Source organism: Zeus faber (assembly GCF_960531495.2).
Source record: "Zeus faber genome assembly, chromosome: 20".
NCBI classification, from domain to species: domain Eukaryota; kingdom Metazoa; phylum Chordata; class Actinopteri; order Zeiformes; family Zeidae; genus Zeus; species Zeus faber.
In genome coordinates, this window is record NC_137207.1 from 3,446,266 (window position 1) to 3,470,137 (window position 23,872).

The following is a 23,872-nucleotide window of genomic DNA, read 5'->3' on the forward strand; positions in this document are numbered from 1 at the left end:
AAAATTTCAATCTTGACGATTCTTTCGGGAAGGGGAGGGCGGGGTGCGCGTGCATAGAACATAATGTGAAGCGGCAAATGCGGTCTCATCATTACAGAAGTGCAGGATTTATTATTTACAAGTAAAGTATTTACACAAAAACATCACATTTTTACTAACTTAAGTCCCATAGCAACGGAAAGCAATGGGGAGAAGTGTGTGACGTGGCAGGGGACAGTGGGGACACAGGTTTTTTGTTTTTTTTTGTAACAGGGCGGAACGGGACAGTTCCTTAACTCAGTTGTGTTTTAAAAATTTCATTTCATACAAGAAGGAAACTACCAAAAATAAATAGATCTGAAATAAAAACACAAGAAAGCAGGCACGGGAGTCGGGAACCAGCTTGCACGGCGCAATGCTGTCTGGAGGATTAAAAAAAAACAGACAAAAAAAACCCAAAACTCCACTCCCAAGTCTCTGAGTTATGTTTACATTTTTGATTTTCCTTGTAAGTATGAAACTAAGGAAACAAAATAAAACAATCTTTCTCTATTAGATTATATATTGCTATATTATAATCACATATAAGATTTCCATATACTGTAGAGTGGGGAAGTAAGATCCGATCACAAGTGGTTAGCATTCTAGCATTCTAATGCCAGGTATAAGAAGATGTAGTTAGACCTGCCCACTTGCGATCAGATCACCAAAGACTGTTAATGCCAGGTGTAAACAGGGCCAAAGTCATTGTCACATTCCATTTCTGTGGTCGTAGTTGATTCAAACAATACACTTCACAATGAGGGTTTCAAAAACACAAAATCGCAACTACGAGAGGAAAACATCCTCGTAATATTTTTACAGGCAATACAAGAACACTTTTACACAATGAACATTATAAGTAATCAATAATGAATCAAAAACAGCTCTGAGTGGAGCTCCCTCCGCCCCTTCTCTGCACTCTCCCTCCCACTCTGATTGATGCAGAGTGGGAGATCAGTTTCAGTACACAGTGAACCGCACTTAAAATGTTTCAATGCTCAAATTTTTCCTGGCGGAATAAAAAAAAAAGCATCTGTCATTAATATCATTTGGCGATCGATCGTCAATGAATCGTTGAATCGTCAATCTACCCAAGCCTAGTGTACTCATTTGCTTTGTATTTCTGATCCTGCAGTTTCTGTTACCCTTGATTATTGAAAAGCTGGATTCAGACATTCAGAGTGCCAAGATGGACTCGCTGCAAACCCTGGTGAGAAACCTTTGTCTCTCCTCCCTCGACTATTGTTTAACCACATATTTCACATGTCGTTCATAGCGCAGTGAAAATACTATAGTTGCCAGCTCAATTGGTGACAGGGTGGTTTGAAATGCCACTTCTCTGTATCTGAATGAGTTTTATGCAGCATGTAGCTGAAATAAGTGCGCATGCGTCCAAAAGTGTTTTGTTGGTTTATTAAAGTTCCGTGAAAGTATTTTGCCCGTCTATGTCACCAGTCTGTGTTTTCTCACAATCGCAGACGGAGTGCATGACCGTTTACGACCACAAGGATCTCTCTGAATTCCTTTCTGGGTTGTGGTCTTCCCTGCGCCGAGAGGTAATTTTAGGAGAAATTTCTAGCAAAGATGGAATGAATGCAATTTTTTAAATGGTATTTGTGTTTGGTCTGGGGAAAAATGCACACAAGCATTTCTGTATGGTTTTTATTTTTTTTTTTCCATCTTTGAGAATATTTTCATTTTGAAATTGGTATAATCTAGTTGGAGGAGGTGACTTTAAGCCCCTGACTCCGTAGGTGTTCCAGACAGTGAGCGAGAAGGTGGAGTCGGCAGGCCTGGCTGCCCTCACTGCCCTCATTTCCTGTTTGTCCCGCTCCATCATCAGCTCCAACGAGGAGGATTCGCTCAAAACATTCCTCGACCTGGTTCTCAAAGGTAGACTGCGCAGGGCTGTATATGCCTAATTTCTCCTTGTCACCGCTATTATAAATTACCCTTATTTCTTTTGTGATGCTATTCCAGACTGCCAGCATCACCTGTGCGAGCCAGACTTGAAGCTGGTGTGGCCCAGCGCCAAGCTGCTGCAGGCAGCCTCTCGCGCCTCCCTCAGGGCGAGTCACATGGTGGCCACCGCTGTGCTGCCCTCTCTTATAGAGCAGTATAACAATAGGACAGAGGTATTGTTTGTTAACATTTTATCCGATTTTTGGGGGGGATTGACAAAGTTTCACAATATTACGTTTCTGTTGAAATACTTTGTAGTTAACTTGAGAGGGGCACAAAGAAGAGAAATAGGAGAATGGAAGTCTGAAAATATTTTATGTCAAAAAAATTATTGCATGATGGAGAAAAGCATCTGAAGCGTTGACTGTAACTCTTGCTGTGCAGAGTTCCCAGCGACGGACGCTGCTGGAGGTGCTGCATGGCTTTATCCAGGCGGTGAAAGCCAGCCAATTGGAAGAGGAGGGTGAGTTCTGGAAATGATTGTTGATTCTGCCACTTCTCTCCACTCATGTAAAATGTCCCATACTTCAACTAGCAAACATAAGAACATTCATGTGATGGGAGAGCGGTGAGCTTGCTATATATACATTGTCTTCTTTCTTGTCCTACTGTTGTTTTCAAGGATAACTCTGGTATTTTTAAACCTAAGCATTATTTTTCACTAATTGGGAGTCAACCCGAGTGGTTGTCACCAGGATCGCTGGTTGGCAACCAAAGAATGTCCACTGAAAGATTTCAATTTAAGTTAAAATATATTTTGTAGTTGGTAAAATGTTCATCTCACCTTTCGTCTTTCTTGGTCTTTTTATGCGTCTGTAGGTGAGAGCGTGCTGACAACCTACCGCGAGACTCTGTGTAGCATCGTCTTCTCTGCGCTGTCGGAGAGCAACTCTGCTTTACAGGTTATCGCTATGGCTGTCCTGACTACTCTGGGACGGCAGACTGGTAAGAAAACAACTTTTGGAACCTCCTAGACCAGGGGTCTTCAACCTTTTTCAGTCCAAGGACCCCTTGGTAGATAGAGAAACAGAGCACGGACCCCCTTGATTTTTTTCTTTCATAAAATGTTCCATTTTAAGCCTTGCCTATGATAACATATTAATGCCTTATTAACCTATTCATATAGGCAGTTATAATGCCTATGATTCCTGTGTGTTTTTTTTTTTTTGAGATTTGGATTTATTTCAGTTAGTTCTCTTAGTGTAAAAAACAGTGAAATCTCTCTCTCTCTCTCTCTCTCTCTCTCTCTCTCTCTCTCTCTCTCTCTCTCTCTCTCTAAATGATAATTCTGAGGTTTTTGGACTTTCATAGCATCAGAAGCTGCGAATGGTCTCGCTTTCAGCTCATTACTGAATAAAAAACTATGTAGTCTTAATGGTTGGAGTTAACTCATAATTTATTATAAAGAATATTATTATAATATTATATACATATAGAAATTGCCCCCCCCCCGCAACCCCTAAAGACCACTGTCAGAGAGAGCCTCTTCAAGAGTTGTGCATCGCAACACAATCGTGTTTGGAGTAACCAGTTACATGTTATCAAAGGCTACCCATCATAGCATTTTTGAGTTATCTAATGTTTATCTATATACTCCCTGCTGCAATCGATCAATTCAGCGGTCACACAATGTACATTCTTGACTTATACCTGACTCAGAGTTCAAAGTTGAAGCTCTTGCCCTCTTCCATTTAAAAATCTAATGATGCTACCTGTCTACTTTTTGTTCTCTTGGTTAATAACATATTACTTTAGTTCACGTTATCAAGAACAGCCTATGCATCCTGTCATTCATCATACTTTTAAAAACATTCAAACTCTACTTCGAATATAAGTTACTCCATACATGGACAAGTGAAGTGATATTATCATAAGGAACTCAATGCCCAGTTAGTCATCCCAGTTTGTTGGACAAGTAAGACTGTTGATGACAACTCTCACTCCTCGCTTCAAGGTCTGCTTCTGGAGTCTGATGTGGAGCTGGCAGTCATTCACCTCTACAAACTCATAGTGGAGGAGGAAAATGCTCAGACCAGGTAAAATAGGTGTAGAATAATTATGTTTAGAGTGAAATATTGATATGACTCTGACTTTGACATATCGATGACAATATGTCAAAGTGAAACTGGTTAACATCCCAACCATTCAGGTCAGTTTATTTTTCTTTTTCTAAGATCTTCCTGTGTGTCCCTCCAGGCTTGCCGTACTAGAATGCGCTGAAGCCCTGTCCAAATTGCATCCGGCAGCATTTGTCACCAAACTGGTACCAAGACTCAAGGAGAAAATTTTCTCCGGTAAGCTTGGACGCCTGGCTTGTACCACATGGTCATGGTCACATCATCTCCAGTAGACACAACTGTGCCAGGATTGGCCATGCAGGGCTGAGCCCAATAAAGGCCACAAACCCCCACTAAAAACATGCACCAGAAACATCGTCTGACCAGTGATGGTCATTGAAGTTGGTCCCCATGCGCTGTAAGCTGCCCACAATTCCTGGCCTGTCCCCCGGTGAAGGACAAGCCTCGATGGGGAATAATGCGGGAAAAGCATCTGCATGTGTGTGGGCTGCTGTAGCTGCACGTAATGCATGTGTTGGGGTGTATGTTATAATAAAAGACAAGCTAAATCTTCTCCAGTAAAATCTTGAGAGTCAGAGTTGGTAGTTGGTGTGCAAGTGCCTAAAAAAAAAAAAAATTCCACCACGCTGAATATAGAGCATTATTATTTTAGAGCACTGTTTTTTAAGGTGGAAAAATCCAGACTATAGATGCTCCAACAAGTACGGAAAAGAGAGTCTGGTCTCATTAGCCTCACTTAGGAGCACACTGACACTCCTGGCTTACAGGCCAGGAGCGTTGCCAAGATGCCCTTTTTTGCTAACCTTTTTTGCTTCTCATACCCTCCCTACTGTGCTCAGAGCCCATGGTCCAAGAGGGTGGCGATGCACCGCCAGAGGAAATCTCCCAGCATGCCGTGCGTCAGCGATGTGTGTCTGCTTTGGCTGCGGTGTCCACCCATCCGAGCGTGGTCCAGAAGAGCACGCCTGTCCTCCTCGAGGTCATCAGCGCTGCACACTCGGGTACAACCGGATGTCCAAAAGATATTATTGGTTAACTGTGTTTTTGTTACGGACTATAATGAATTTGATGAAAACTATCCATTTTGTCCATTTTTCCAAACACAATAGTGAATGATGAGACGTTTCAAGCGCCCTAATATTGATGATAAATGTGAATTATTATTTACTGCTGTCTTCTATATTATCCCCGTCAAATACCATTTCCCAATCTTGTGTCCTCTTCCAGGATGCATGGATTTGTCTGTTGAGGAGGTGGTGTCTGCGTGTCACGGCCTCCAGAGCATAGCGGAGCGTGCTGCCGACACAGAGGAAACCGGCCGCTGCTTTCACGACATTATCATTCTGCGACTGCTGGCTATGGCCCTGCAGGCAGCGCTGCAAGGTGAGCCGTAGACGCAAATGTCAAAACAGTCCCACAGAATTCAGTGACTTGTATCCAGAAATCTGCTTGTTTTGTTTGTGAGCCGCTGCAAACGAACGCAACATGGCGTCATAACTACAGTTTGACGCCATGTTGGCGCATTGAGGCTTTTTTCCACGCTTTTCGTGATCCAGTTGTTTTCACTTCATTGCTAGCTGCCGTTATCGACGGGTAGTGTTAGCTGTTTAGCCCTTAGTTGTTAGCTGTTATCCGTTAGCCATTAGCTGTCTTGTCTTATGACAGGTACAGCTTTGGAACAACCTACGAGTAAATGACTATTTACTTATACTGTTTTCACACAAAAAATAGTGGGTTGATCCGGGTTTTACAACCCGCTAAAAATAGGTGATTGACACCTTTCCCATTGCTCAGAGAAATGCTGGGTTTTTCTGGTGTGTCACGTTCTATGTCATGAACACATTGGAAAACGGGCATGTGATGAAACACACAGGTTTAAAAAAAAAAAAAAAAAAAAAAAAAAAGGAAAAGGGGCGTGTCATGGTTCCAGTGTGGTTGGGAATATAACAGAGGAGACAGCAACTTAAACTAACAACTTCAAACTTCAAAAAGGAGAAGTATTTTCAGCCGTTCAAAAGAATCGGGTCGTTCATAAATGACCCAACACTACAGTAGCAAGCAGCATGAAGCACTGGTCCTTCGACGTCAGTGGGGGTGGGGTGGTCGCGGGGGTTCACAATGGTGGGAGCCATGCAATTTGAGCCCGCCTTACCCTCCCACTGCATTTTTCCCGTTGATGCCCAATAGGGCTGCATGAATAAAAAACAAATAGAATTTAAATATTAAAAAAATAACAATATTTAATGCTGAAATGCGATTCGATTGTTTATATTTTTAAAGAAATATATAATTGCTTATAAATGTTTTGGCTAACGTTAGCGAATTAATTCACATGAAGTTCAATATAAGTTCATCCAGTTTGTTGCACAGTGAACGCACATTAGAGAGAAATATTCCCGGTAACGGTGTGTGAAGTCTGCCTCGGCAGAGACGCACGAGCGCAGTGGCTCGTCTCCCTCTCCTCCAGCGTCTCACTGTGTGCATAAGGGAGAGTGCACCTTTGACAAGAGACAGATGTGGAGATGAAAGTGGGAAATAAACTAGATCTTCACTGGAAGAATGTTCTCTGGTGCAGTGGTTCCCAACCACTGTTTCGCGGAGCGTGCCAGTTGTGGGGCATTACTAAATTTGAGCATTAAAGATTTTGATATATTTGAATATTAAAAATAATAAAGCTTACAAATTTGAATAAGATTATAGAGGAATATCTGCAGTCCTACTGCTCGACCTTCTCTGTGGGTGCCAGGGCCCGGAAACACCCCCGGGATCGGCGCCAAGACGTGGCATGAGTTCACGGTCTCCAATAAGACACCTTTTACTTCGGGTGTTTATTCCCAAAACAATGTTTTATCCCGAACTCCGGACTGATTGCTTAGCTTATTTCACCACTGCTTATTCACCGTGGTAAGGAAGTATTCATACATACAGTTGGTTTGATACTGTGACAAATGTATTTATTGTAAGTCTCTTTGGACAGAAGCTTAATGATGTAATAGAAAAATGTATTTTGCTTATTGCGCCAATTGCAATATAATCCTATCAGGGATTTTTACCCACTGCTGCCAGATATTAACAGAGTATGAAAAAAACCTTCTGAAAGATTCTCACTGAAGTTCCTCTCACTGTTTTGCAAGGTGAGGGGGATTCTGGTCGGCGTAGTCCACTGGCGGAGGAGGCGGTCCTTTCGGCCATAGTTCCTGTCATCAGCACAGCCTGTTCCAAGCTACAGCCAGCGTGAGTACCGTCCTGCCATGTCAATTACTCACTACCCCCCCCGACACATTTTCACAGATCTCATTCCTACATAACACAAGGACCTTCACTGTCATTCACCATGCTTATGACACCCCATCAAAAGATATTAGAAGAAAATATCTAGTTTATTTGAACCGATTATGTGGTTTGACTCTTTCATGGTTTGGTTTTTGCTTTTGTTTTCTTGTGCTATTAAAAAAAAAAAAAAAAAAAAAAAAAAAAGGTTGTATACTCCATTACTCTGTCACGTTTACCAGACGTATCTGTGGTCACAGTGTGGAGAATTTGCATTCTCTTTTTTTTCTGCACTCCATTGACTTCCGGTTATTGATAAAGGGCAAACTCCCCCAGCAAGGTTGCCTGGCTGGTTGATTATCTGAAGTCTGCTTTAAGTCTGCAGAAACTCACAAGCTGAGCGGCTGCTCGCTTACCCACAATGCACTGCTGCTTTACAGAGAGCACAGCACTGAGAGCCTTTGTTAACACACAGTTACAGTTATCCAAGGGGTTCCCATTCTAGGAAAAGCGCCCCCAATCAAGCCCTGTTGTCAGGCAGTCTGCAGCAAAATTATTATTTTTTATGGGTAATCTGAAGGCCAAGACAGACTTCACAGTGGATCTGGATGGTGACTACTATTGGAAACTTTTTAACTTAATGTTCCTGTTTTTGGGGTGATAATAGCACAACTTGGATATATCACAAATACAAACTTCTTAAGATGCCTGAGGAAACTTGCTACGCCCCTGGCCTCAGAAGTTAAGTCAATACTTCAGCCGAGGGGTAGGAAAGCTGGAGAAAATGTAAGTCGTCCAATACGCACAATTGTTGGCAAGCGCCCAACTTTCTGTGAAACCACAGCTGGCACTGAACTACAAAGGCAAAGACAGTTTACATCTGCAGGTTGCTCTCATCCTATAAACCTAGTCCATATAAGCAAAATTCAAAACAAACCAAAGCCATCCCTGACTGGATTTCCCCTTTCTAATGTGCTTGCTACGCCACAAATGTGATGAGTTACACAGTATATCGGTGAACAACAAATCAGCTGTTGTCGCCGTGTCAGAAACTTGGCTAGATGTTGACATTCCAGACTGTATTGTAACTTTTCGCTGCGATCACGAGGGCAGCAGGGGAGAAGAAGTCACACTGTGTGCTTGTAATAACATCACATAGAAATGATTGACTCACTTGGAGGAAACCAAACCCGACACTAATTACACAGTATACGGGACATTGCCTTGGCAACATCGAAGGCAATTACCAGCATGCTGGAGTTGTCCTTATTGGGGACACTAATCTGCATCAGACATGGACTGAAACAAGTTGTGGCTGGTGCAACGAGGAAAGCCAGTCAGCTTGATTCAATTTTTACCAACATTCCTTCCATGTACTGTACGAGCCACCTGTGTATCTGCCCACTGTTGGCACCACTGGCCATCAAACCATCATGTGGAATGCTGGTAAATGACCTTCCAAGCTCATACAGTACATCATTTGCCGAAAATGCACACCTGAGGGGATGAGGCAGCTGGGCCTTCTTCTGACTCCACTCCTGACTTTTGCCCCATTCCTGAGGTCACTGACCTTGAGGTTAAGGTTAGTGCCTTCACTTCCACGAGGGTACGCGCTGACGTCACTTCCCTTACCGGAATACGCCCCCTCAGTCAGACCCAGTGGCAAAATATCCTGCAACATGGCTGTCTTTAGTAAGGAAAACTGGGCTGACTAAAGTAGGGGAAACCAAGAGTAAAACCAAATATTATCTGCTAAAATTAAAGGGAGTTAGATTCGACAGTGATCCTTACAACTTACCGAAGAACCAGTGAACCGTGGACGTTGACATGTACCCAGGAAACCTGACATTTATGCACGTATGTACCTGATTTCGACGCCAGGTGCTGAATCTTGGTGTAACATCTAAGCTGTAGAAAAGTCTCAGCAGACCATATCTTGCAGAGTATCACTTTATTTGTCAAGCTTTCTTTACAAACGTTTGTCACAATCTTCGTCAGAGCATTACAGGGATGTCACTCAATAAGCAACACCCCCCCCCCCCCCCCTTTTTTCTTGTTTTTATAAAAATATGCAGTCATCCAAAAACGTGAAAACCTTAAACATTCCTGTGAAATTACTAAACACATTACTGTGAAAATACTACATACATTAATGTGAAATAACTAAATACATTACAGAATAAAAATTTACAAAATGTACAATTTCTTTCCATTGTTTATTATTGATAAAAAGCATGTCTAAGGTTGAAAATTCCCCTTTGACTTACCATGTCAAGAGATCATCGGTTATTTCAATTACATTGAATCTGAAGCCACTATGATTTCACACAGATACATAGAGCACAAAATGCATGAACTGTGGCAGCTAGCTCTCTACTTGTGTTGACAAGTCTTTTTTCAGAAACTTCTTGATCGTAAATATCTTTCCAGGTTGTTGACAGCCAGAGTTCCAGTGGTGGAGGTGAAACTGAATACACTTGGCACATACTGTAGTCAGGGTGTAGGGGATCATCGTCATCTTTTTTCCTGAAATAAACAAACTTTTACTAGTAATGTACTATTCACTTATTTACATCTAATTTACATTATAGGAATTATTTTACCCAAAAATCCAGCATACCTTATACAAAATGGCAACCGCAAAACCACGTTTCAGTGCCTGGATTCCAGTTTCTGCCAATTGCAGCCAATCATTTGCTTCTCTTTTATTTTTAGGCAGTCTGTAAAAAGATAGTTCAGATTTCATGTTAAATGTCTTTGTACTGTCAATCACACAACAGCTTTTTCCCATTCCCATCACTCAACTTTCTGCCTCTCAGTGGGTGTAACTGGCAGCGACTTCCACCTTTGTGACGTCACCTGCATACCCTCTATTATGACAAGCCGTGGATGATTAAAAATCTGATAAAAGAGAGACAGCGTGCCTTTTGCTCGCGCAACAAAACTGCCTCCAGAAATCTACAATCAACTATTGTTTAAAAAAAAAATCAAGAGTGTCATGCAGCGACACTACAAGAGTGAGGTGGAGGCACTGCGGCGCTTTACCTCAAAACAGTGGTTCAAGTCTGTTAAGGCACTTATGGGAATGCTGATACTGATATACAATGGGGGGGCTCTGTCCCCTCTCAGTCAGCGGAGGGAAGAGCCTGTGGGGTGGGGAGATGGGGAGCGAAGCGCTGGTCTAAAAACTGTTCTGTTGAAATGTTCTGAACAAAATTCTGTTGCCGAGTCTGGCGTGATATGACACCTCTTGCCCAAGCATGACGTAATGTATCCGGAACAGTCATCTATGTGGGAACAGACTCATTACGGAACTTCTCCGTAAAGGAGGCTATGTGGGAATGACTACCTACTACCTTTTTCCCGGATATTCTTTATTCAGCAATGTTATGTGTTTCACACCATGTGTGAAAGGCGCTCAAAAGACATCAACTCTCCGTTATTCATTGTGCTCTAAAATTGGTTGACAAATTACCTATTTTATATGTTTTACATTTTATGCTTCTGCTTATGCTGTTGAGTGCTATAATGTTAGACACATTTCAGGATTCACTGTTTTAAAACTTTTTATGCTGCTTGTTCACAGCATTGTCAAATTTTGATGAATGAAACAGGAACAGTAACATTTGATTGTTTCTAGTTTTTAAGATAACATTTCTTGTTTGTCCTAGCAATTGGCCCAGTTCAAAAGAAAAGGAGAACGATGGCAGCTTGTTATGGTGAAAATGCCATTAAATACATTTGGATGAAGATTATTTTGTGTTTCTGTTCTCAATAAGGAAATAGTATAGTATATATAGTATAGTATACATAGTATGGCCATAGCTCAAAGAACTGCCTTTTAAATCGAAAACAAAATCTTTAGGGTCATATTCAAGTCTATTTCAAAATTTTCTGCTAATTCGCACCAATATCACGCGATTAATGCTGTGCGACCATCAGAAACAGAATCAAAATAACTTTATTCGCCAAGTAAGTTTTCACATACAAGGAATTTGCTGTGGTTTGTTGGTGCATAACATTCAACAGAGAATAATAGGAGTTGAAGTTAAAAAGCAAGTACGACAAATGTCTCGTAACATAAGTATAAAAATAGAATAGAGGTAGAAATATTTACAATACAGAATAGCAGACTATGGGAAATATTATTAACCATACGTGCAATATGTTCAATGTATTTGTTTTTTAAAGTGGAAAAAAAGAGTAGTTTGAACATTTTATTTTATTTATTTTACCTTTATTTAACCAGGAAGTCCCATTGAGATCAAAAATCTCTTTTACAAGGGAGACCTGGCCAACGTAGTAGCCATACAAAATAAACTATATAAAACATGTACATCATATACAAATGAACAATAAAACAGAATGACAGCTATTCAAGCACAATGGCCTCTCAAGAAGAACAACGACATTCCTTTCTCATTGCATTCTTTATAATACTCTTAAAATCATTAATAGATATGAATGTTTTTAGTTTAAGAGCTTTTTGGAGATTATTCCATGACCATGGTGCATGGTAAGAAAACGCTGTTTTGCCAAAATCTGTCAAAGCCCGAGGAACATTCAAGAGCCGCCACTTGGAGGGGCGCAGATAGTAACTACTAGAGCTGACAGAGAGAAGGGTACTAAGGTATTCTGGGAGTTTACCCAGCAGAGCTTTATAGATTAACATATACCAGTGTTGCCGTCTACGAATAATCAATGACGTCCAGCCAGCTAAATTATAGAGAATGCAGTGGTGAGTGAGAGATTTTTCATTTGTAATGAAACGTAGAGAAGCATGATACACTGAATCGAGGCTCCTTCAGGTGGAGGAGGCCACATGCATGTACAGTATATCACCATAATCAATCACAGACAGAAAGGTGGCTCCCACAGGTTTTTTCTTCGCGGAGAATGGTGAACATGATTTATTTGTAAAATAAAAGCCAATCTTCATTTTCAATTTCTTTACTAGATTAGAAATAAGTACATTAAATGAGAGCTTTTCATCAATCCATATTCCCAGGTACTTATAAGAAGACACCCTTTCAATCAATGTACCATCAGATGTAAAAATTCCTAGATTGTCAAAGTTTTGCAAGCAAGCTTTTGATGAAATCATAAACTTTGTTTTCTGGGCATTTAAAGCCAACTTAAACCCTTCAAAGCTCTTTGTAATGACTGAAATACAATCTGAAGTTCACTTCAATCGCCTGTGCTGCAGAGGAAACAGATGTATAGACGATTGTGTCATCCGCTTACAAATGCAATTTAGCTTTAATGTCTTTACCTAAATCATTTATAAAAATAGGAAATAAAATAGGAGCCAATATGGAACTTTGGGGCACACCTTTAGTTAGCTTAAGAAAGTCTGATTTGTGGCCTTCTGCCTGGACACAAAGTCCTACCTGTTAAGTAATTTTTAAACCATTTAAGAGCCTTAGAACCAATGCCAGCATTCCTGAGTTTGTCTTGAAGTAATTCATGATCCACTGAATCAAACACTTTTGAAAGATCTACAAATAAGGAGGCACAATGCTGTTTTCTGTCCAAGGCACCAACGAGATCATTTGTCACAGCCATAGCAGTAATGATAGTACTGTGACCACTTCTAAAACCAGACTGAAACTCACATTAAATGTTATGATCGGATAAAAAATGTTTCATCTGTAAATTAACCTGAGATTCAAGGATCTTAGCCAAGACTGAAAGTTTTGAAATGGGACGATAGTTGTTTAACTCAGAGGGGTTTCCACCTTTATATAAGGTAAGAACGTATGCAGCTTTCCAAACTGTAGGTATTGTGTTTGATTGGAGACTTAAATTGAAAATATGCAAAGGCTCAGCAATAATATCTGTAGCCATCTTTAATAGGTAAGGATCCATGTTTTCTGGACCTTCAGATTTTTTATGGTCAATGTCTTTTCGGGCTTGGGCTTTGGCTGACTGAGACGGGTTTACAATCAAACAAATCTAGACTTACATCAATTACAGGGGTGGAAGAGCATGGGTCAAAGGTATTTACTTTTAAGCTGTCAAATATAGACCCTGCACTGATAAAGTGTTTATTAAACTGATTCACAATAGCAGCTTTGTCCTTTAATTCAACTGAGTCTACTAGAATGTTGTCAGGAAGGCTTGAAACAACATTAGTATTTGACAGGGATTTGACTATTTTCCAGAACTTTGATGGATTACCTAAGTTCTCTGTGACTGACTTTCATTAAAACTCAGATTTCGATTTTCTAATCATTAAGGTACATTTGTTCCTTTAGGTTTTGAATTTAGTCCAATCAGCAGAGGAGTTTGAGAATCTGGCTTATGTCCAATATTTGTTTATTAAATGAATTATGAATACAACCAGGGGTTGTACCACTAACCCTGACCTTCTTGACGGGAGCATGCTTATTAGAAATAGGCAGGAAAATTGAGTGAAAATAATCCCATGCCAGCTCAACCTCAGGAATTTGAGTGACTGCTAAGATCACTATTGTACAGGCCATGCAGGAAAGCCTGCGCTTCAAAATGTTTAAATTGCCTTTTAAAAATGAAACATGGTTTTGCCTTGGGGATTTTTGTATTTCCAACACAGGCAATTGCACAGTGATCACTAACGTCATTACAAAATATGCCAATTGAGGAGTATTTATGAGATGCATTTGTTATAATTAGATCAAGCAAGGTAGATTTATTTTCTAACTTAAGGTTTGGCCTTGTTGGTGCATTAATGAGTTGCTCAAAGTTTAAAGAGTCACACAATTCTTTAAAACAATCTTAGGTCCAAGAGAGCCAGTCCCAATTGTAGTCACCAATAGGGATGAATTCTGAATCATTTAAATCATGTAGAATATCTTATATGGATTTGAAGGCATCTTTTGAGGGGTCTGTAGCAGCCAACCACAGTGAGATAAGAGTCCTTTGACACACCCACTTTAACAGTCAGGATCTGAAACTCCTTAGTCTTAGTGACTGACAAAGAAACTGAGGAAATGAGCTTTGACATACATGGCGACCCCTCCTCCTTTACCTACCCTATCAGTTCTGTACATTGTGTAACCATCAATAGAAATGGAGTCATTAGTTATAGATCTCTTAAGCCAAGTTTCTGATAGAACCATTAGAAGAATCTTTATTCGTCACATCGCACTACAACAACACATGCATATATATATATATATATATATATATATATATATATATATATATATATATATACATACACACACACACACACACACACACACACACACACACGCGTTTTTTGGGGTGGTGGCCAGTGAAATGTGGCCTCTGCATTTCTCCCATCCTGGCTTGTCCTTCGGGGGGGGGCAGCCAGGAGCAATGGGCAGCATTCGTCGACGTGCCCGGGGATCTGGTACCAATGGTGATGTGTGCATGTTACTGATGTTGGGTGGAGGAAACCCCATGTGAACATGGGGAGAACATGCAAACTCCATACAGAAAGGCTCCTATTTGGGAGACAACCCGCCGGAGCACGTGCCAACAGCGCCCCAGGCGGGAATTGAATCCAGGACCTTCTTGCTGTGAGGTAGCAGTGCAATGCACTGTGCCACCATGCCACATTATGTCAGCATTTGTTGTATTTTCGAATTTGCGAATTTGCGAATCATTTCAGATGGTGAAATAGTCCTTTAACAGCATCAGTTTCTGAAGCCATTGAAGCCTCTCCACTTGCTCTTGTGAGTGTTAACTGATGATGTGGACTGACTGACTGATAATCAGGCTTGAGAGTTAATGTTGAAGAGGTTGGGGGCTGTCTGTATTGTAACAACGTGAGTCCATCCATAACGTTTTGCCCCTTCGAACAGTAGTGCAGGAATGTGCAAAAAAATGACCAGGGGTAAAGTACAGAGAACAAGGATGTCCAAACATGTGCGTTAATGTAACGCATTGTGGTAGGTGTGGACTGTACGTTGATATACCGTGTCGAGTCTTTGGGGGGAGGGGTGAGGGTCCGTTTCAGTCTGAGTCCCTGGCCTTGTTGATGAGTCCCTGGCCATGTTGATGAGGCCAGTTGCAGACGGGAAGAAACTGTTCTTGTAGTGAGAGCTTTTGACCTTGTTGGACCGCAGCCTCCTGCCAGAGGGAAGTGTTTCAAACAGTATTTGGGAGGAGTCGGCCACAATCTTACTGCACGCCTCAGGGTCCTGGAGGTGTACAGGTCCTGAAGAGATGGCAGATTGCAGCCAATCACCTTCTCAGCGGAGCAAATGACACACTGCAGTCTGCCCTTGGTGGTTGCAGCAGCATACCAGATGATGATGAAGGAGGTGAGGATGGACTCGATGGTGATGGTGTAGAAGTGCACCATCATCCTCTCTGGCAGGTTGAATTTCCTCAGCTGCCGCAGGAAGTACATCCTCTGCGTCACAGGGTGATGGAGGTAAGTGGGGCTGCTTTCTTCCTGAAGTCCACAACCATCTCCACTGTCTTCACAGCATTGGGCTCCAGGTTGTTCTGGTTGCACCAGGTCACCAGATGGTCAAGCTTCCACCTGTAGGCAGATTCATCGCTGCAAATGTCGTCCGCAAATTTTAGTAGCTTGACAGACTGGTGGATGGAAGTGCAGCTGTTGGTATACAGGGAGAAGAGAAGAGGAGAAAGAACGCAGCCTTAAGGGGAACCGTTGCTGATAGTCCGGGAGTTAGAGACGTGTTCTCCCAGCTTCACATGCTGCCTGCTGTCAGACAGGAAGTCTGTGATCCACCTGCAGGTGGGGTTAGGGTTAGGGTTAGGGTCAGGCACATTCAGCTGGGAGAGCTTGTCCTGCAGAAGAGCCAGGATGATTGTGTTGAAGGCAGAGCTGAAATCCGCAAACAGGATCCTGGTGTAAGTTCCTGAGGAGTCCAGGTGCTGGAGGATGAATTGGAGGGCCATGTTTACTGCATGAGGCAGAGTCATTGGCTGATAACTGGTTTTGGAGTGTCTTTGTACAGTCCTTTAGCATCTTGCACCTCCTTACTAAACCTATACTTAGCCACTTTGAACATATCTCTGTCCCCACTCCTAAACAACCCTTCCTTCTCTAACCATACCTGTCTGAGTTTAGCTGTGAACCAGGGCTTGTCGTTGTTATAACTCACCCTGGTACCTGATGGTACACAGCTCTCCTCGCAGAAGCTGATATAGGATGTCACAACCTCTGTGTACTCATCCAGACTGTTGATAGCAGTCCTAAAACATCCCAGTCGGTCCAAGCACGCCTGAAGATCCTCCACAACTTTCCTGGTCCACTTCTTTGATGTCCTCACTGCAGGTTTACACAGCTTTAATTTCTGCCTGTATGCAGGAATCAGGTGGAGCATGACGTGGTTAGAGTGTCCCAGTGCAGCTCTGAGGACGGTGTAAAAGGCACTGCTTACTGTGGTGTAACAGTGGTCCAAAGTATTCTCCTCTCTGGTGGGGCATTTAATAAACGGTCTATATTTGGGGAGTTCATGGCTGAGGTTTCTGTTGTTTAAGTTGCCGAGGACAATAACTAAGAGTCCGGGTTTGTCCGTTCCACACCATATCTGGTGGGTGAGCATGCACTCTGCGTCCTGCACGTTGGCTTGCGGTGGTATGTAAACACCGACTAGTATGAATGAAACAAACTCACAGGGAGAAAAGAAGGATTTGCAGTTAATGAAAAAAAGATTCCAGATCAGGAGAACAGTGCTGTAGGATCAATGTCACATCATTACACAAGCTACTGTTCATGTAAAAACACAAAAAGTTCTCTGTCCCGACCCGCTGTCCGCGGAGGCGCACAAGCATGTCATCATGTCTCCCTCTCTTCCGGCGTTTCACTACATGCACAAAGGTGAGCACGCCTTTGACCAGAATGTCCAGTAATTCCACGGATGTGGTGATGAAGGTGGGATGTTCATGAGCTCTTCGCTGGTGTACGAGTTCCCGGAATTATCACAAAACACTAAATTTACAAACAAAATAAGACAAAACAACGTGCACCTGCACACTGAGGCGACCGTACGAGGCACCATCTTGGATCAACGTCTCACTAGACATGGTGAGTTCAAATGAACATCAGTGCCAACATATTGTGCTTTGATGGACTCTTAATTGAAATCCTCATCTATCATGATAAAAAGAATCCAATAGCAAAGCAATGTCAATATTTTTAAATTAGGTCCAAATAATATCAGGCTTAAAATTGGGATCCTGAGCCAAAAAAAAGGGTTGAGAATGCTGCATTAGTTGGACCTTAGGGTTGATGCCAATAAGAAAATCTATGTGGTTGAGTCAGAATCCCTGAGTGGAATTTTGCTTTCTGAACCTGGATTCTCCACCTCTGGTAACATGTACAGTCAAGTGTTCCACAAAGCCTCAATATCACTTTAAGGATTTTTAATTGATTACATAGAAGGCTTTGGGGCTGTCTTCTCTATATACATATCAGATTGATATGCACCCTTTTAAAGGATAAACAGTTTAGTCTTGTCTCCATTCCCCCAAGTTCTCTTGTTTGTGTGCATTCTTGTCGAGCTCAGTTCCACAAGTTGTCTCTTTCCATGTGTGCAGGCTGGCGGGCCAGACAGCATCGAGGGCGGTGTTGATCTTCCTGGATGGCGACGTGTCCTTCCTGTGCGACGTCTCCCTCCCTTCAAACATCCAGCTGCTCAAGGTGTGTCTGCATCAGTTGTCGATTTTTTTTTCATGCTCATCAAACTAATTGCGTCTTTCAACACATTCTCTGGTGTTAAATTCCCAATTTCAATGCCATTTCTATTCATGTTTCATCTCTAATCTCAGTTAAAAAAATACGAAGCTTAAATACAACCTGACACTTCCTGGTAGGAAACTCTGTGTATCCCACTCCCAATCCGGAGTTTTGAGGAGTCCAAACTTTTAAGATCTTTGGGATGCAGCCTTAGTTTCCAGATCTGGAGAAGGCTCACTATCCCTATTATTTTTGGTAGTGAACCAGTTACCAAGTGAATATTGTTGTTTTAATACCGTTTCTCCTGAAGCAGCAGGGAGACTGCCAGGACCAGTCGCAGATGGTCATCCTCCTCATGGGCTGCGTGTGCTCCTTACCTCGTCATGTAAGTATCAAGTTAGTTAATAATAATGTCGTCATTGTCGCTAATATATAGTCAAAAGTGAATGTAGCCATTGCTCAAACTACAATTTTGAGGGGAAGACCCCACCCGGCACTCCGACCTCTCAACCCCGCTGCATGGACTACACCTGATGCTCTGCTATGAAGGCTGAAAAAAATGTGACTGTCCGTCCTGCCAGGTGGAAGTTCCCCAGTTGGACAGACTGCTGTCCGAGCTGGAGGAGTTTAGCTGCACCTGCAGCCATCCGCTGGCGTACACCTCCGCTGCCAAGTGCTTTGCCGGCTTGGTCAACAAGAGGCAGCAAGGTTAGCGCACTGCTAATAATTAAAAACAGTGGTTTCATTTCCAATTCCTTTTCATGTGTCCAAGAACTGTAATATGGTTTCATCTGGCTGCCGATGTGAAAGAAATATAACTCTCTCTCTCTCTCTAATGTTGCAAGTCAGTATTCATGTTATTATTTTTTTTTTTTCATGAATCTTTGCCTTTTGGAGTTGCACTTGAACCCGATTTATCGGAAAATGCAGCTCTTCACAAGACTGAAATGTCCTGTTGACCAAAAGATGAGAACGTAAAATGACTTATCCCTGTCGAGGATATGTTTTAAATACGTTTGGCTACAGTTCTACGGTAGCTATCGGAGGAAATTTATGTTTTTTTAATTTTCTTCTTATTATTAATTTTTCAAATTTGTTTTTAGGCGAAGCTCTAGATTCATTAATAGAGCACACCATAAAGAGAGTGTCCACAGAGTTGGATTCCCCCACTTCTCCTCGACGGATGCAGGCCTTCACTCTCATGCTATGGGTAAGGGCTCTATTCCTTTGCTCTTTTCTCCCTCTGCAAAAGTATTAAGGCAAATTGTTATACAAGACATTGGAAACCTGACCCATAATCACCTGAAATGAGCGGCTTCACGCTCAAATGTGTTGGGAACATAGGAACCCCATAATGCAAATAGTAAAATTAGTCCTTAAGCTTGGTCGTCCGTCCATCAGTTTCCGTATTTCAGCTTCTCTGGCTGCCTGTTTTTCTCTTTTATTAAGCAAAAGTAGCGGCTCCAGTTGTTGGCAGACTAGCAGGTTAGCATTGGAAAGCTACGGTTTATGCTGCGTAGTGAATTATCTGCAGGTTGATCTGTGATTGTAAACACATCTCCCTCGTCTACAGCTGGCCAAGGCCCTGCTCCTCAGATACCACCCTCTGTCCACAGCCCTCATCGACAAGGTAAAGACACGCAAACACTACCGTCTTTGCCGTATAAAGTCATGGCGAGCGTCCCATGCCGCGTCCTTCCTCTTCCAGGCGCTTAAGGTTGGAGGCATACGGGTGGTTTCGGCGGTTTTCGGTGGTTTTCGGTGTGAGCCCCCCAAGGCGGACTTGGTGACGATTGGTTCTAATTCCCATGACAGACTTCAACCTAATTTTCTTATTTTAATCTTTAAATTTGGGTTTCCGTGGTAACATTACTTGCGCATCTGTTGTTTTGTCTTGTTTTTTAAGAGAAATAAAACCCATTTAGTTAATTTTCGTGTATCAGCGGCCACAATCATTAAATGAAAAGACTTTAATTGGTAAAATACTCAGCGTCTTATCAATACTTTAGTAGACACCGTAACGGCACTTTCTGCAATTAATAAATGAAAAAAAACAACTTTATATCAATTCACGGTTTAAAAACTTCCGGTGTTGCCGGTAACACCGGTGTTGTCATGAGTTGATTAACTGGTGGGAAAAATTCCTCAGCGTTGCATGCCTACTTTCAATGCACCAAAGCCAAATGCACCGCCATTGTTGTTTTGCTGTTTCCGGCACCTCGCTCTGGAAATATGTGCTATGGAATGGCCCTGTATCCGCTTGCGGCATGGAATGACATATAAAGAAGTCAGACTTCTTGTTGAGTATTCTGACGGTGTTCTGGAAAGTTCTCCGGTGGTTCTTGCGTCTTTTGTTCATACGTTTTTGGGTTTTTGTTTTTTTTTAAGTATGCCTTGCCTCTCCAGGTCACATGGGCAGAACGTCGGGCAGTTGGTTTCATTTGCTTTAAATTGTTCAAGTAGACCAGATCATTGCTGATCCGCTCCGACCCCGTGTGGAATTTCTTTTTGTACATTTGCGAAGCTCTTCTTGTTGCTGGGCGACTCCGAGCTGGCTGCCCCTGCGGCGGAGGGCTTCTCCCTGCTGATGAGCGACTCTCCCGACATCCTGAACCGCGCCCACCACGCCGACATCCGCATCATGTACCGCCAGCGCTTCTTCGCCGAGAACTCGTCCAAGCTGGTCAGCGGGTTCAACTCAGCCGCATCAGGTACCGGGAATCGGAACCCATGTCACTGGCGTCAGCGAGACAACAGAGTTGCACTGTAAATGTGAATATGCTACCTTTGAATTTGTTACCGTTAATACATATATTTGCCACTTTTATTAGTAATGCTGCAATACTGTAACTTGTACTTACTGTAGACTAACTACTACTCACTAGTTAGCATAGTGGTGCTAGTGAGCATTGTGCTAAGTCATGTTAACTTGTGTAGATGGACGTGTACATTTTTGTTATTTACGATTTCATTTTAATTTGCGCCCCTTTCTCAACTGCATTGTTTTTTTGGGGGTTTTTTTTATGAAGTGTCATCTTTTCTTTTATATAACAGTACAAACTGATAGTCAACAGTGTATACAACGAAGCAATGGGTCCTTGAAACAAGGGAAGCCGGTTTGAAGCATCAAAAGTCTCCTGTAATCTTTATAAAAAAAGTGGCGTATTTCACATCAAAAAAATCCCCAGAATTTTCGTTGTTTCTTTGCTATGGAAGGTATATATGACCGATTTAATAGCTGAAGACGTTTTCGTGAAGCAACAGTTTATCTCAAACTAACAAAAATAAGATGCAAGGTTTTCTGGACTGTATTAAAATGCATGTCAACTTTGAACGCATGCTATTTTATTCCTCCAGATAAGAAAGCGTGCTACTTGAAGGCCCTGTCCTACATGGTCAGCCATCTACCTAAAGAGGTCCAGCTCACCGAGCTGCCAGCGGTGAGCAAAATACACCTTACATCTATCATGTATATTTATGTTCGTTAGAGGGCAGCCCAGAAGTAGGAAACATTTCCTCGTATGAATATAAATGTGGTATGTAGGTAGACGCCTGAGTCATTATTTTGTAACAAGTGACAACTAGGGTACGGAGCAAGACGATGAACTACATGTTGACGTCGCCCTGGTGATCTGGAGATGGGCAACAACAAGTTACGTGCTGTTAATGGCTGCTCTACAAATATGCCAAAATGAGTTTTACTCCGTTTAGTAGTTAACTTTTTTTCTCAGGTTTTGGAAAATTCTAATGGTATGGTGCCGCACACTATCACATATCTCTTAAAGAGCAACTAACAGGTTTTTTTTTTTTTTTTTTACGAATCTGCAAATGTTTTACGATCTTGCGCTTCTGGAGAAGGTGCTGTGAAATTAATTTGGCCTTTTTTTACAGGCAAAATACAGGAAAAATGTAGGTGTTTTCGTGTCGTAGGTAAATATATATAATTTTTTCCCCCCAAAATTTTGCATCTCATCCAGTGATGTCACAGGGAGCGGAAACTGGGAAATAAATCTAAATCTAAAAAACATGCACTCCGAGCGTCTCTCCGCATCTCTTCTAGACTTCTAGCCAAGTCGCCCTTTGCTGTAGCGCTAGTTCAGTCTCATCTTCCCTCCGTCACGTTCAAGGTTGCAGACAATGTCCGATCTTTAGGTGGCAGCGGCCAATTACGTAATAAAAATGAGTCTGGCTGTGATTATAAGTAAGTTAAAATATATTTTTTAATTGAATAGCTACATAATTTCCCCGCACGTGTATTAACTGGGGGTATGGCCACCTGCAAGCTGCCCTTTTTTTCCTTTTTTTTTTTTGCCAAAGATACTTAGTTTTTAACATTTTGTTCAGCTGCTTACGCTGCTCCTGGAGGCCTTGTCCTGTTCGGACTGCGGTGTGCAGCTATCCACCCTGTCCTGTCTGCGCCTGGTGCTGCTGGAGCCCCCCCCTGCGCTGGTGCAGCAGCTGGAAGCCTTGCTCAGCAGGCTGTTGGCTCTCACCTCCAGCCTAGACATGGTCAGTGCGGCTGCCGTCACACAATGCCCGCCTTACATCTCGTGTCATTTGCACATTCGCATATTTTTCATCTCCCTTTCAGAACGTGCGAATCGCTTCCTTGCGCTGCATCCATTCCGTATCCCACTTCCCTGTGCACGAGGTAAGTGCCCCCCCCCCCGCCTCTATTCAATTTCGATTTGAAGGCTTGAAGCGTTATTATAAGTCCACATGGCTCTCTGCATTTTGAGGTGCTGCCATCCCGTGCCAGGGTGCTGCGAGCTCTGGCCAAGCCGCTAGATGACCGGAAGAGGCTGGTGAGGAGCGAGGCTGTGCGAGCTCGCGGAGAATGGCAAGTCTGGTTGGAACTGACCACATCGTGTTAGGGCTGGGCCGGTTATTTCATAATCGGCCAAATCGACAGTCACACACGCCAAAAAAGTCATAATCGTGTGTGTGTGTGTGTGTGTGTGTGTGTGTGTATAAACTTAACATGAGGTAGCATATGCTAACTAGTATTCTATTCATTAAAAAAAGTGAATTATTTCCTTGTTTCTATAAAACAAAGAAAATGGGGCAGTTTGTAAAAAAGGAAGAAAAAAAAAATGCTTTCACCAGTCGATTCATGCCTGTTTGCTGTTGTGTCTTAATGTTTTCCATTTTGACTGCGGTTTAATTAACTTCTACCCGTTCAGCTGCCTGACATAATGAGGTAGAATATGTATTCCTTTCATTAATCGTTGCCATCAACCAGCCCCCGTCGTCCCCGTCTGTAAACATTTTGGCCTGATGGCAGATTTCTGGATGTTCCTTGTAGGTTCCTCTTGGGAGGTCCAGGCCTCAAGTGATGGCCTAGGAGCTCCACACATCCACCGCCCCGGCTGCAGGACGAGAAGTTAATCCATTGATCCATCCGCCGTCCATTTCGACCGCTAGTCTTTACACTTTATTTCCTCGATTAAACGCACAAGTGAGGAGAGAGCTTAAACGACGCGCCGTTGCCATAAAGGGGATTCCGTTTTTCCGGAATGTAAATCAGTGTTACGTGTACTACAGTGACTCACTTCGTATCATGGGGAGAACACACAAAAGAATGCCACGACAATTAAAAAAAAAAAAAAAAGCTCTCTCTCTCTCCCCCCCCCCCCCCCCCAATATCATCTAACTTTACAGGGCGAGAGGTTTATTTCCGCAAGGTCAAACTAACTCTGGACCGCTCCCATTGACTCATGCCACAAGGATCTATGGATATTTAAGATGTCTTAAGTTAACATGTTAATAAACTTGTTTTTATAATTGCTATTAAAGGATGCCTTCACTTTTTTGTTCTTAGGAGGTGTCTATTTAAGTCAAACAGCCGCTTGTGAAATGAAAATATGCCAACTAGAGA

The 23,872-nt window shown here is 42.3% G+C and overlaps 1 protein-coding gene across 1 annotated transcript in view; it reads left to right on the forward strand.

The window, feature by feature from the left end:
* The window catches only part of mms19 (MMS19 homolog, cytosolic iron-sulfur assembly component), a 31,786-nt gene extending 8,003 nt beyond the window's left edge, over positions 1-23,783 (forward strand). The window contains exons 10-31 of the mRNA XM_080021790.1: positions 1,157-1,231; positions 1,500-1,577; positions 1,776-1,914; positions 2,002-2,156; positions 2,368-2,446; positions 2,803-2,928; positions 3,938-4,019; positions 4,180-4,277; positions 4,901-5,062; positions 5,289-5,444; positions 7,196-7,295; positions 17,856-17,958; positions 18,308-18,379; positions 18,576-18,702; positions 19,098-19,204; positions 19,568-19,624; positions 20,519-20,705; positions 21,352-21,434; positions 22,339-22,503; positions 22,586-22,645; positions 22,734-22,834; positions 23,300-23,783. Of these exons, the coding sequence (XP_079877916.1) occupies positions 1,157-1,231; positions 1,500-1,577; positions 1,776-1,914; positions 2,002-2,156; positions 2,368-2,446; positions 2,803-2,928; positions 3,938-4,019; positions 4,180-4,277; positions 4,901-5,062; positions 5,289-5,444; positions 7,196-7,295; positions 17,856-17,958; positions 18,308-18,379; positions 18,576-18,702; positions 19,098-19,204; positions 19,568-19,624; positions 20,519-20,705; positions 21,352-21,434; positions 22,339-22,503; positions 22,586-22,645; positions 22,734-22,834; positions 23,300-23,330 (2,343 nt within the window). The 3' untranslated portion in view covers positions 23,331-23,783. The remainder of the gene's footprint in view (positions 1-1,156; positions 1,232-1,499; positions 1,578-1,775; positions 1,915-2,001; positions 2,157-2,367; positions 2,447-2,802; positions 2,929-3,937; positions 4,020-4,179; positions 4,278-4,900; positions 5,063-5,288; positions 5,445-7,195; positions 7,296-17,855; positions 17,959-18,307; positions 18,380-18,575; positions 18,703-19,097; positions 19,205-19,567; positions 19,625-20,518; positions 20,706-21,351; positions 21,435-22,338; positions 22,504-22,585; positions 22,646-22,733; positions 22,835-23,299) is intronic.
* Positions 23,784-23,872: the final 89 nt, after the last annotated feature.